The sequence below is a fragment of the Hesperophylax consimilis genome, chromosome 5 (assembly GCF_061612785.1).
Source record: "Hesperophylax consimilis isolate HC1 chromosome 5, BYU_Hcon_1.0, whole genome shotgun sequence".
Lineage (NCBI taxonomy): Eukaryota > Metazoa > Arthropoda > Insecta > Trichoptera > Limnephilidae > Hesperophylax > Hesperophylax consimilis.
In genome coordinates this window covers 32,340,400-32,354,339 of record NC_142840.1, presented here as the reverse complement: position 1 = coordinate 32,354,339, position 13,940 = coordinate 32,340,400, and the positions used below count along the sequence as shown (strand labels likewise).

At 35.1% G+C, this 13,940-nt stretch overlaps 1 protein-coding gene across 1 annotated transcript; it reads left to right on the top strand.

Moving 5' to 3' along the window:
* The first annotated feature begins 412 nt into the window (after positions 1 to 412).
* Positions 413 to 13,033, top strand: Fer2 (basic helix-loop-helix domain-containing Fer2). The gene is made up of 7 exons (XM_089631897.1): positions 413 to 629; positions 2,105 to 2,283; positions 2,331 to 2,426; positions 8,193 to 8,331; positions 9,285 to 9,405; positions 10,569 to 10,659; positions 12,181 to 13,033. The coding sequence occupies exons 1-7, from the start codon at positions 577 to 579 to the stop codon at positions 12,297 to 12,299; spliced, it is 798 nt and encodes a 265-aa protein (XP_089488023.1). The 5' UTR covers positions 413 to 576; the 3' UTR covers positions 12,300 to 13,033.
* The last annotated feature ends 907 nt before the right edge of the window (positions 13,034 to 13,940 follow it).

Genomic DNA, 13,940 nt, shown 5'->3' with positions numbered 1-13,940 from the left:
ATTTTACAGTTCGTAGGAGGAACCACAATCATGCTAACTACCAACAAGGCCACCATCTTGAATCGAAACCGGAACACATGGATACTATAAAAATTTTAAGCCGCTTTGTTATTTTAATTTTAATGGTTGCCCAGGCATTTGAGGTAAAGAAAATTCACCATCATTTCTCGAAATTATTGACGGGCTTCAACAATGTTATGATTTAACCAGCAATTCGCACATAAGACCTTCTTCCAACGTCGTATTGGCAGACTCCGCCCCCGCATTTATGGATCCACAGCCCCACCCCCCAAATGGACCACCCCATACCCCCATCACCCCAGCATCCCAAAACCATCCCCATATAAAGCCTCCAGACTCCCCTGGGAGCAATCATTCTATCTCCACTAGTGGCGAGTGAAACAGTTAACCTTCATCCAATAAACAATAATTATAAGCGATAGGTATTCATCATATAATAATTTGTAAAAAAAAATCGTTTGAAATAAAGTGGTATTCAACATTTAGAGCGTTGTAAAATTCTGACAGTTCTTAAAAATTGTTTTAAAATAGTTTACCGCCAAAATTCAGCTCAAAATGTCCAATAGTCGGGGACCCCTGCCCGACTCTTCTTCGTCACCTCCCTTGGGGTAAGTTTTAAAATTCATATAGTGGTAATTATAAATTGAATACTCTAATACCTGATATTAATGATGTAATTGTTACCCCCAAGGTTATATTTAATTACAATAAGTTTTCTTATTTTTTTATCAATACGATCAACACATTATTTTCGTAGACATTGGTTATTGGTCTATATTCATTTAAAGTCGAAGCTATTCAATAATTGGGAATCTAAGAAAACGATTTAAAAGCAAAAGAGTTTATTGTATATTATTTAGTGGTTACTGCTTTTCTTGAGATTTTTTTCTTACAATCATTTAAATATTTCTTCAAGATAGAAGGACGGGTTGTTGAGGGACAGAATTTATGAATTCGTCGATTTTCAAAGTTAATTTTCATGTTTTGATGATTTTATTCTCAATTTTTATATTTGACTTATATCCCAATACGTTAAGTTTGGTTAGAAATTCACCTTTTTGCTATTCAACGTTTTGAAACCTCTTGGCGAAGATTGTGTTTAGTAAACTAATATTCATATTATTTTTTTTATGATGTAAAAATGGTTTGGGAAAATAAATACCGTTAATGACACACAAAATCTTTAGTGTTATAAGAATCTATCTCAATAAGTTTAGCACTCGCCTTTTCGACGAAAATTTTTTGAAGACCAATTTTTTAAATATATTTTAATTATTTTTGTTTTTTGTGTTTGGGGTATTATGCCGTGTTGCGCTAAATCCTTCTTTAACCAACGTTTCGGACAGCATTGCAGTGTCCATCATCAGGGCAGATGTGCTATCACTGCAATGCTGTCCGAAACGTTGGCTAAAGAACGAGTTAGCGCAACACGGCACAATACCCCAAAAACAACAAAAATACTTTTGGCCGTGAAAATCTTAAATCATATATTTTAATTTTATTAGAAAATTATAAATTGATGAGGTTATGAATTAAACAAAATAATAACAAAAACGTAGCTTTATTAGAGTTTTAAGTATTAAATCCCGTATCCAAGATGGAGCTACTTTTTTAGATAGATTTCGCATTACATCAATAAATACAGAACTATAATTGGGAAACATCCTCCTTTGTGGAGTTAATGTAATTGTTTTGGAGCAAGATGGAAAAAACCATCGAAACCACCAAAACTTTTTAACTAACCGTTCGAAAAGTGACGAGTAGTAGGAGTAGGGTTAAAATAAATAAATATAATTTTAATGGTAGTTCGCCCCTGCAATTTTGAAATGAAATATAACATTGCGTGTACAGTTGACGAAGGTACGTGAAATTCCGAAAGGTTAGTTTTTTCGTGTAACAAAAAATAACATTAATAAAATCTCGAATGTCTTATATTTTTTTTTTGCGGAGGTAAGGAGGTAATGTATTCCTACCAGTAGATTAACTTTAAAATGTTCTGCACATGTCAGACCGGTTGTATTCCATTATAAATTGTTGCGATTTGTCTCATATTTTACGATGTTGAAATTTTATCTGAAAACAGGAGCTTCAGTGTGGCGACGGTGTATAAAGGTTATGTGTCCTACCACAGGTCCGGAGGCTACGCACGCGGAGGGGGAGCGGGAGGGGGCGAACTGTCCGCGGAGGAGCTGGGGGCTCTGCCCTCCTGTGCTTATGCCCGCCCGCTGCCGCCCCTCTGCCGCCCCCTGCACGCCCATCCAGGTAACTAGCCAGCCAACTTAACCAACCTTAACTCGCGGGGGGCGGAGAGGGTCAACTGTCCGCGAAGGAGCTGAGGGCTCTGCTCTCCTGTTCTTATGCCCGCCCGCTGCCGCCCCTCTGCCGCCCCCTGCACGCCCATCCAGGTAACTAGCCAGTCAACTTAACCAACCTTAACTCGCGGGGGGCGGAGAGGGTCAACTGTCCGCGAAGGAGCTAGGGGCTCTGCCCTGCTGTTTCTGTGCCCGCCTGCTGTGGCCCCTCTGCCGACCCCTGCAGGCTTATCCAGGTAATGAGTCACCCAACTTAACTAACCTTACCTACACCTCGCGGGGGAGATGGTGGCTCTGCCCACCTATGCCCGCCCGCTGCCGCCCCTCCGCCGCCCCCTGTACGCCCATGGTAACCAGCCACAGGTAACCAGCCACCCAACGCGGGAGAGCTGGGGGCTCTGCCTTTATACTTTTCCTAAGCATTTGCCCGCCCACTATGTGGCCCCTCTACCGTCCTCTGCATGTTGATTCATAACTAACCATCCAACTTAACCAACATTACCTACACTTGGCGGGGCGAACTGCCTGCCCTCCTGGACCTATGCCCGCCTGCTGCTGCCCCTCTGTTGCTCCTCCACGTAACCAGCCACTCAACTTAACAACGTAACAGCCCCTCTGCCGCCCCCAGCACGCTTATCCAGGTACCGAGTCACCCACTTTAACTAACCTTACTGACACCTCGCGGAGGAGATGGGGGCTCTGCCCTCCCATGCCCCTCTGTCTCCCATCCACGCAACTAACCACTCAACTCAACTAACATTACCTCGCGGGAAGCGGGAGGGAGCGAACTGTCTGTGGAGAAGTTTGGGGCTCCAGGTAACTAGCCACCCAACATAACCTACATTAATACATTGACTCGCGGGAGGCGAAAGGGGGCGAGCTGTCTTTGGAGAAGCTGGGGCTCTGCCCCCCTGTGCATAGGAATAGGCCCGCTCGCTGCCGCCCCCGCACGCCTATTCAGGTAACTAACTCCCCAATCTAACTAAGCTTATGTAGTGATACACTGTATTTGCCCGGACTCTCCTATATAACTGGAAAACATCGATACATTCTGGCATTTCCAAATAACAAAGTAGCACCGAGAAAATGTGTATTGTGGATTTTTGTCTCTGTATGATCTAAAACTTTATTCAAAAACTTAATAGGTGTTCTCATTTGAGATCTGGTTGAGGAATAATGTTAGTTGTATATAATTTGTAGGTATTCTTCCGCGGCGCCTACGTGCCGAAGTTTGCAAAGGGCGTCGCAACGTCGGGCATCGCTTTTATTGCAGTTGGTAGGCACGAGCATGGCACGGGTCAATAATGAAAATACCATGCTAAATGTTTGAAGAGCAAATCCTTTAAACGAACTGTTGTTTACTTGGAGGACACATTTTTGAGACACGTCGATTAAAATGATTTAATAAAATTGTGTACCTACCGAGTATAAATATACGGACATCGGATAATGGCCATGCAACAATTTTTCAAAGCGAAGCTTGTATAATTATGCTAGCTAATATGATTGTACAATTTACTCTTCGATTGTCCGGTTGTATTATGTTTACCTACTTACAGGCAAATTATTGCACGTTTGATTTTATACACTTATTTATACAATTTACACCCGCCCGCAGTCCCCTCTTACACTGAATGATCCTTTTACCAATGATACTGGGTGCGTAGTGGCGCACGTTTCAATTCGGTAATGCCTTTTTATATATTTTTATTTGATTCTTCATCTTTCTACCGAACACAAAATACTTGAAATTAAATAAATTTTTGATCCATCCATCCACAACACAAGTAAGTGTCAGTTTGCCTTTACGTACAGTATCACGTAAATCAAATTACATTTCAGAACTGTTGAAAAATAGCTTGAAATAATTTGGTTTTCTTCACCCCATCTCCATTCCCTTACCTTACCTACATCATATTTAAAAGTTTAAATTAATCATATTATTTATTTATTTATTTCACGCCTATTAAGGCTTTTACATACATATATATAAAAAATATTTACGAAATTATACATGAAAATAGTGCAGGCGACTATTTAAAACAATTGCAGAAAAATAACTATTAAGTCAAAATATCACTGAACTTCATCTGCAAAGCATGCAGGCACAAAACATAATAAATTCAAAATATTTTTTTCTGTTTCAGTTGACAAAATTATTATCTGTTAGTCAAATCAAATTAAATACCTTTATTAAAATATTCCACTACTTGATGAAAAAAACTTCAATAGGGTATGCTTATATATTGAAATTGGTGCACTAAATATATCAACAACATCGTAGTAGGGTGAATGTCCCAAAGGTCAGCCTCTTAAGATTTTTACTTGATTTATTACACTTTAAAAAGTAGTAAATAGCGTTTAAGTTTCTAACAATTACACCTTATTATAGTTCAAAGAACAGACTATTCACTTATCATTATTGGAAATGCATTTGTTTCAATGAAAATGATTTAAAGGCCTTTCAAAAATTAAATGCCAAAATCACCCAAAGTCAGCCACCATGTGCCTATCTCCAGCCTTTCGAGTTCCTAAAGTCAGCCTAGTCGACGGCTGAGGGTTTTAAATTATTACATATGACGTGAAATTAAAAAAATAGGTATTCAATAGTAGCAATTTTATTTATATCTACATAGTAAGCAGACAAATATGGCAAGTAAATTGTTTAGAAGCAACTTCCGCATAAGGTATACCCCGTTTTTGGGTACACTTGAGGTGATACCATCTTGGACAGATGTCACAACCAACAGTTTTCAGATCATCGTCTTCTACATCACTGATTAATTCTTCTTCACATCCAGTGCATGAAATTTTAGATTTTTTCAGATCATCATCTACTACAGCACTGTGTAATTCTTCTTCACATCCAGTGCTTGAAATTTTAGATTGAGTAGATGTTACATTTAATTTCTTATTGGTTTTTCCAGTCTTTCGTCCTAGGTTCTTGTATTTGTCAGTGTTTGCTTTTCGTTTCATTTGTTCTTCCCTTCTTTTCGTTCGTTCTTCTATTTTTGTAGCCTGTTCTTCTTTTCTTTTTTTTATTGCTTCTTGCCTTTCAATCCTCTTTTTTACTAGTGCCTGTTTTATATCTTCTTTTTTGGCCATGTAATTCTTCCAAGCATCAGACGAAATTGTCATCGGCATCGGTTCTCCTGGTTTCAATTTTCTTTTTCCAAGACAAGACTGAATTATAATTTTCCGAATTCCCTTGCCATTATCTAATAGTTTTTCGCCATTCGACTTTAAGAGGCCGGAAAATGCTGACGTCAGCTGGTTGCATCAAGTGAGTCGTGTTTGGGGGTAATGAATAGAGAATTATTTGATTATCATTGCAGAATTTGCTCAGCTCAAGAGTAAGGTGGGATTTATGCCCATCTACTAACAAGATTACTGGTTTTGGAACAGAGTTTTTCTCCAACCAAGAATTCACTGCATTGGCTACGTATTCAAAGAATATTTCACTCCTCATCCAACCAGTCTCCGAACGACCAAGAAACCACTCATCGGGCATACTTTGTATTACATCTCGCGGTGGTCGAACATATGGAAAGACGACCATCGGTTGTAAGGTGTCACCTGCAGCTGTGAAAACTAACAATACCGTTATAGTTTCTTTTTCATTCCCGGCTTGAATTTCGTATACATTTTTCCAGCCTTTTGGTGCGATAACTTTTCCAGTTTTAGGGCAAATACTAAAACTGGTTTCATCGCCATTAAGTACTCTTCTCGGGTCTTCCAAAAGATCTATAGCATTGATGTCACTTAAATACTTTTTGAGATCATTAAACCATTTGCGTATGTACTCTTCAGTAACAACCGCTCTACCCTTACTTATACCTTCCGGGACACGCTCATTCAAGATTGGATGTCTCTTAATAAATAGGTCGTACCATTTTCTTCCCGGTCTATCATTTGTGAAGGGGTTTGGGCGTTTGTCATCCTTCATAATTTTTTGAACTGTGTTTAAAAGATCATCCTTCTTTCTTGAAAATCCACATTTGGCCAATTCGGATAACCATTGCACAAAGACTCTTCTTCCTCTTTAGTTAATGTGGTATCTCTACCCATATTTGTTTTATCAGGAACTCTGCCGTGGAGACGATCTTGTAGAGTTCCCCTGGGAACTCCATATTTTCTGCTGGCTTCTCTGATGCTAATTTGATCTCCCCTTATTGCTCGGAGAGCATCTTCAATTTTGCTTCGGTCGTATTGTAGAAGGGGTTTTTTATATCCCTTTGGTTTGACGATCTTCTCTTTCGGCATGTTGAATTTCGTTTTTATGAATACCTACCTAGAATTCAAATACAACATTAAATCATTCACCATGCCATAAAGTGTATTAGCACGTTGATGGCTGACATTTGGATCATTAAGTTCCTAAAGTCAGCCACGTCTACCCCAAAACAAAATGAGGCGGCTGACCTTTGGTGTTTTTATTTTAATGCATTTATTTGTGTATGTAAGATCATATTGTAAAGATAGAGAACACTACTGCACACTTAGATTCCATATTTTAAATAACCTACACATGGCCTAAGGACAGCCCCCCCGGCTGACTTTAGGATGCTCTAACAAAATTTGTTCCTAAAGTCAACCACCACAACATTGCAAAAATCAAACATCATAAACATAATTTGAATGCTTGAAAACAAGGCAAAATAATCACAGAAACATAAAATAACACTTAACTCAACAATATTAGTAAAATTCAGGGTTTTTAAACTTACTTTGAAACCGTGGTCAACTGCAAATTTATTATGGCGCGCGGGAGAATGTCTGACAGGTCTTCACTTGTTTGAAAGCAACGGTCGAATATAGGGACAGAAAATAAGTTAGAGCCGCCATTTTGAAACCATGTTTGGTTCATTAGTTACTAGTGCGTGAACATTCTCATAGATGGTGATAGAGTGCACATTTTTCTTATTATTTCACGAAATTATGAAAGAGGCTGACAATAGGCACAGGCTGACTATAGGAGCGTTCACCCTATTTGTTTCCTAGCTGTTGAATCCGTCGCATAGGAGTGTGATATTGGGACGTTGATATAGAATTGCTACAATAATATGGTAGGTACTGTCTTGTAACCGACCTGCTTGGAGTATGAAAAGAGATTACATATAATAAATCAGGGGTATCAAACATTGAATTAATAATTTTATACGAACAGGTTAAATCGGAAATAATTCTGCGATCAGATAATTTTATTAAATTTAATGAACAAAGTACGTTATCGTAATTTAGGCTTTCTCTAGGAATGCCCATTTTGAAATTTACATTTATGCTAGCTGATTGTACAAATTTACTCTTCGATTGTCCGGTTGCATTATGTTTACCTACTTACAGGCAAATTATTGCACGTTTGATTGTATAAACTTGTTTGTAAAACCCGCCCGCAGTCCCCTCTTACACTGAACCAATGATACTGGGTGCGTAGCGACGCTCGTTTCAATTCGGGCTATTTATATATTTTTATTTGATTCTTCATCTTTCTACCAAAAACAAAATTCTTGATATTAAATTAATTTTTGGTTCATCCATCCACAACACAAGTAAGAGTCTTTTAAAAATGATTTGCCTTTACGTACAGTATCAACCTGGTGCAAAACTACATTTCAGAACTGTTGAAAGATAGCTTGTAATAATTTGGTTTTCTTCACCCCATCTCCATTACCTTACCTTTACCTACATCCTATTTAAAAGTTTAAAATAACCATATTATTATTGTTTCAATTGTTCATTGATTGAAGACATTAGTTTTGCTATTTTTAGTTGAAGTTTTAATGTCTTGTTAGTTAAATACCTTCAAAGATTTTGTCAGAAATAAAATCAATGTAAATAACATAATATTATTTTATTTAGATTCCCTGAACAGCGAAAGCGGGGGCGGCGGGGCTCTGTCAGCGGGGACAGATTACTACGGGGGCGCACCATACCGGGTGCAAAGGGCCGCCGCCAACATTCGCGAGAGGAAACGGATGCTGAGGTCCGCCCCTAATGGGTATATCAATAATTTACTTTTAAATATATACCAATTCTAGCGCAGACCCGTGAAAAATCACGAAACATCATATTTATTGTAGGATTTGTGAAGCTGAATGTTATTTAAACTTTGCCTTTCAAAATACGATCAGAAATTTACCTTTCGAATGTTGTATACATGAAAAATTATGCCATCAGCCAAAAATTTAAAGGATAGGAATAGATATTGTAAATTATAATTGTTAATTAAAATAATGTTGGTACCTACCTCATCGCTTCTCTGAAACGTTCCCACAATCAGTTCCATGTTTGAAAATTAAAACAAACCAGAAACACTACTTATAATTTTTCTATGTGTAGGCAGGTACCAACATTCTATTTAACTTTTTTATAATAAATAATTATCTATGTTCGCAAGGTGAAACAAAATCTGTATCTGTATCTGAATGAATTAAATAAAGGGAATATGATGGGCAAAATGGTGTGATTTGATAGAAAACAGTTAACCTATCTAAAACGGCTAAAACTATCCACCTTTCGTATGCTATCAGACTTGATTATTTTTATTACAAAATAAAGGACTACATGGCAAATCCTCCTCAAACTAAATAATTTTCATAGATATTTTGAAAATTTGAAAATGATAACATTTTCAGCTACAACAATATCAATAATGTTGTATTTTTCAATCTTACCACTATAGCTCACTGAAAAGTCACTGCTACCTACCGCTAAATAATATAATAAATACGAGGATGCTTCAAAAAGTATTCGTCCAGAAATGTTACCGTTAATTGGGAAGGTGGATAATACCTCAAATAATTATAGATACAGAGATTCATTTAAATTACTATTTCTGTGCAGCTAGGTAAATTCCATTTGTTCATAAGTTTAAACTTGAAGTGTGTTGATAACCCGAGATAGTTGTTGTGTAGGCACACTTGCAAGTAACAATTATGTTTGTGTTTTTAGCAGTATAAACTCGGCCTTCGATGAACTGCGGATTCACGTGCCGACATTCCCTTACGAGAAGAGATTGAGCAAAATTGACACCCTGAGACTGGCCATTGCGTACATCGCTTTACTGAGAGAAGTTAGTCATTTAACTAAAGTTATCTTTATTTCAAAATAAGTAATAATATTGCTATAATATTATAATATATGTTTCATTTTAAAACAATATAATATATGTTTACTTTTACTCTTCACGCATAGTTTTTCGTAATCAGATTTAGATAGTAAATTTCCTCTTGTTTCACGGAGAAATTAATTAGCGTATTGCGCTAATTTATTAAGAATCTCTTCAAATTATTGGTAATCCCGCTAAAAACCGGTATGCTGACCGTTTCCCGATAAACTTTTGACTATTGTGACAATATTACATTGGTATTTTACTAAAAGTTTATTACGAAACCTATCAATTCATTCCTTAAGGCGAAGCTTAGTGCTAAATCACTATTTTGATTAATCTTTATAATGAATTGGTGTACATAATGAATACCAAAAATATGCTTTAGATAAATTGAAGGTTTTCCTATCGTTTCGCTTTAGTAGAATACTCAATAAAAAATATAAATGCATACTACTAAAAAAAAATATTTTTTCAATAGAAGCGTATTAACGCGTAAAGACAACAACTTTTAAAAAGTACAGTATTATAGCTAAGATTATCTGTGACAGTTTCACTTGATTAACATTTTTGCTTTCTTATAAAATTATTTACAAAATAAATAAAAAACAGTTTTGTGCTTGAAATCGAACGCTTCTAGACTCCGTTTGTCAAGCGATTTTAATGCTTATTACCAACAGTATAAGATATACCAAGAATAAACACATTTTTGGCTTGTAGCTTCTTCTTCATGGCCTGCATTCCGTGTTTTAACAGGATTACGAATAATTTGAAGAGATTGTTAATAAATTAGCAATATTTTTAATCAGTAAATTTTCTCAATGTTTGAAAGACAAGTTTGTGCAAAATTTTGCCTTAAGGGGTGGGAAAAGAGAGTGGGTTAATTTTTACTAATCTCAAATTTCTAATATTTTCCGAAATATATTGTTGCATAACCTAATATGGAGAACATGAATAAATAAATACATAAATATAAATAGTTATAGATAGACAATAGATAAATTCTATTTACTAAAAATAGAAATCAAAATAAAATTGTGCAGTGAAATATACATTTTTTTAATTTCTCACCAAAAACAACGTAATTGAATTTGTAATGATTAATATTTTTACGAACATTTTTTAAGGTTTTGGATGCAGACTACGACCCATTGACTTACGTGGAGAAGTGTCTGAGAGGGGAAATTAAACCAGAACGAGCCCATTGGAATACAAGTGGTGAGTAATTTTTTTTTCTAAATAGAATAAAATTCTATCCGCCTATCTATATTTTACCGAACGCCCCTCGAAAAATAATAAAAAATGCATATTATGCAATATCAAGTTATAAAAAATATTTCGGTATTTTCAATATTATTAAAAATACTATTCCGGTTTTCTGTAACTCCGATTCAATGAACACTAGAACTTTTGCTTTAAATTTAGTCCATCCGCTCACGAGGCAACTGAAAAAAAACAGTTGGCAACTTAAGAGGAAGCTACAAGCCAAAAATGTGTGTATTCTTGGTATTCCTTATATTCTAGGTAATAGGTTTTAAAATCGCTTGACTAACGGAGTCTAGAAATGTTCAGTTTCAAGCACATAACTGGTTTTTATTTATTTTGTAAATAATTTTATTTTTTAAGAAAACCAAAAAGTTAATCAAGTGAAACTCACAGATAATCTTAGCTATAATACTGTATTTTTTTAAGTTGTTTCCTTTATGCGTTCATACATTTCTATTAAAAAAAATTACTAGTTTATATTTATATTTTTTATTGATAAATTTTTATTTTTTATTTGTACTCAAGCGAAACGATAGGAAAACCTTCAATTTATCTAAATCATATTTTTTGTATTCATAATGTACACCGATTCGTTATAAAGATGAATTAAAATAGTAATTTGGCATTAAGCTTCGCCTTAAGTTGCTATCCTGTGCATTTCAATGGCGGTCCCATAAATATACCACTCTCGGTTAACTAACATTTAAAAAAATTTGAACTAATTTGTCGGAAATGGAGGATTTTCACAAACTATGAAATGTGTGAAAGATTTAGGACGGGTTGTTTCACAGGATTTAAACAATCAATCAAATTTCAAGGACGATTTTCAAGTTTCCTGAAAGTTCTATTCAAGTAATTTTACTATATCATTAATGGCCAGTTGTTTCATAAAACCAAAATAATAACAGAACTTGAAAATCGACATTGAAATTTGATGCTTTGTTAAAATTCTGTGAAACAAACCGTCCCTAAAGTTTATTTTTCTGAGATTACCTTCTGAAAATATGTCATTTTAATATTTTCATTCTTAATTATTGAATTTAAAAACTATCCAAAATCACACATTCTGTTACAGTTCCAACTAGTTACAACGTAATTATGACCGTAATTGTAACCGCCTTAAAATCGTGATTCAATATCGTAATTTTATCTTGTTTTTTTCGAGAATTTCGAGAAAAAACAGTGAAAATTATTCCGACTACCCGACAATGTTATGCACAAGAAGCGAAAAATTATTCCATTTTTTACCTCCGATTAGTCCAATTTTGCCTCCAGCTCTGTATAGCCGAACGACCGAAAACTGCCGAATCCGGTCCCCGCGCACTGCTACTCGCGTTATAATAGATACTATCCCGTGATTTTTCGCTAGTTACTCATAAAATGAAATGATAATAATATAAAGCCCTCAGCGCTCCCTTTTTGTAATCCCCTTTTGATTGATTTGTATCAAATGCTTGAAATTTTTTTTTTCAGATTTAACAGCACGCCTTTCTTGGATAAATTGGGAGAATCTTGGAGTCAATCCCAACAGGAGAAGTGTCCTCACGACCCTGGCTCTATCTGCAGATTCTATGCAGATTGGCCATCATTAAATTATCATCAACACTTTGAATTATTTGTACCTAGTCACCTTATAGCGCGAATACATTTGCGAACCCAAACGCGAGCCGAGCCTCGAATTATGGGAAAGGAACAGAGCAACAACAAATGGCGCGAAACGCCGCTTGCGCAGCATTACAGACCTTTGAGCGAAAACACGGTAACTTGTTTGTAAAGATTTTTGCTAAGTCTCTTTGTGCGGGATACCAAATTCTTTATAGATTTATATACATCTTGTACTTATCTTAAAAAACAATGTTTGTAAATATTTTATATACGCATATGAAATCTTGTCACTAAGTTAAGTAACCTACTTACCATTATTTGAGTAGATGCAATTAGTCGACAACTATGCACCGTAGGATAGGTACCGAATCTGTGATTTATGTTATATTATATTAATAGGGAGGGAAGTATCGATTTATAACCTCCCTCCTTATTCGACAAAAAAATTTTAATTTAAAAAAAACACACATCTTTTCTTGGTAGACGTTATGTAAAAAAATGTTTTAATTGTTGGTACTTATTTAACACGCATCGCTTTGGCGGTGGCCCACCACTCTTTGAAAAAAATAATATTTATTAAATTTGATGTTACTATTTGATGTTCACTGTGTCAATCTGAATACTAATTACCTAGAAAATAAATCATCGACTTAACTATGATTCGCTGTTATATTAATGTATGATTTACACACTTCAAGATGCATGGAGGAATCACAAATAAAAGGAGTTATACTATTATTATTTATCATAAAATTGGAAAATACTGATTAATATCATATGATTAATAGAAAATAAAAACATTCTCACGCTTTTTTTTTGCCCTTTCATTTATGTATTCCTAGAAGTGCTGTGAACTGTAGACCTCGCGTCCTGAAAAAGTATATTTCTAATTTTCTTTTATTTGGGACAAGTTGTTCACAGAATTTGAAAAAATCATCAAATTTCAAAGTTAAAATTCAATTCTTTGAAAGTTCTATTCTAATTCTGTAAATATTTATGTACTAACAATCGGCTCATTCCTTTATTTATTTATGATCGTTTTCTTTCACAAAATTGAAATTTAACATTGAAATTTAATTAATAAACTAAAACCAAAAATTCCTCCAAACTCAGATTAGTTATTATTTAGATTCGTACGTTGGTACTTAATAATAAGTAAGAAGGTACTTTTTATTTCAAATAAGAATTTGTTCAAAGAAGCGTCACTATCTCAGCGACAATTCTTTTTTCAAATATTCTTCAGGCAGGTAGGTATCATAATATAGAAAAAATACGAATAAGAAAGTGAAAATAAACACAGCGGTTTCACGTATGAATAAAATAATCCTTCCTGAAAGATTATTACCTACTTTACCTAGTCAAAGTTAGACATTTAGCCGTGAAAATCTTAAATCATAATTTTCTATTCGGTATAATTGACGTTCAAATGACAAATTAGACGATCAGAAAAAATATACCTTTCGAATAAACGAGTTAACTTGAAAAATCACGTTTGGTCAAAAATTTTATAGTAAGAAATACACATTTCAAATATAGAATTATTAATCAATTCACTAAAATAAAATAATTAACTGATTCACCTAGCTCCTACCTACTTTATTGTTTGTATGAATTATTATTCCAACAAT

Coding starts and splice junctions, on each gene's coding strand:
- Fer2 (XM_089631897.1), top strand. CDS start 577: ATGTCCAATAGTCGGGGACCCCTGCCCGACTCTTCTTCGTCACCTCCC. Junction 8,332..9,284: donor CTGAGGTCCGCCCCTAATGG/GTATATCAATAA, acceptor TTGTGTTTTTAG/CAGTATAAACTCGGCCTTCG. Junction 10,660..12,180: donor AGCCCATTGGAATACAAGTG/GTGAGTAATTTT, acceptor TTTTTTTTTCAG/ATTTAACAGCACGCCTTTCT.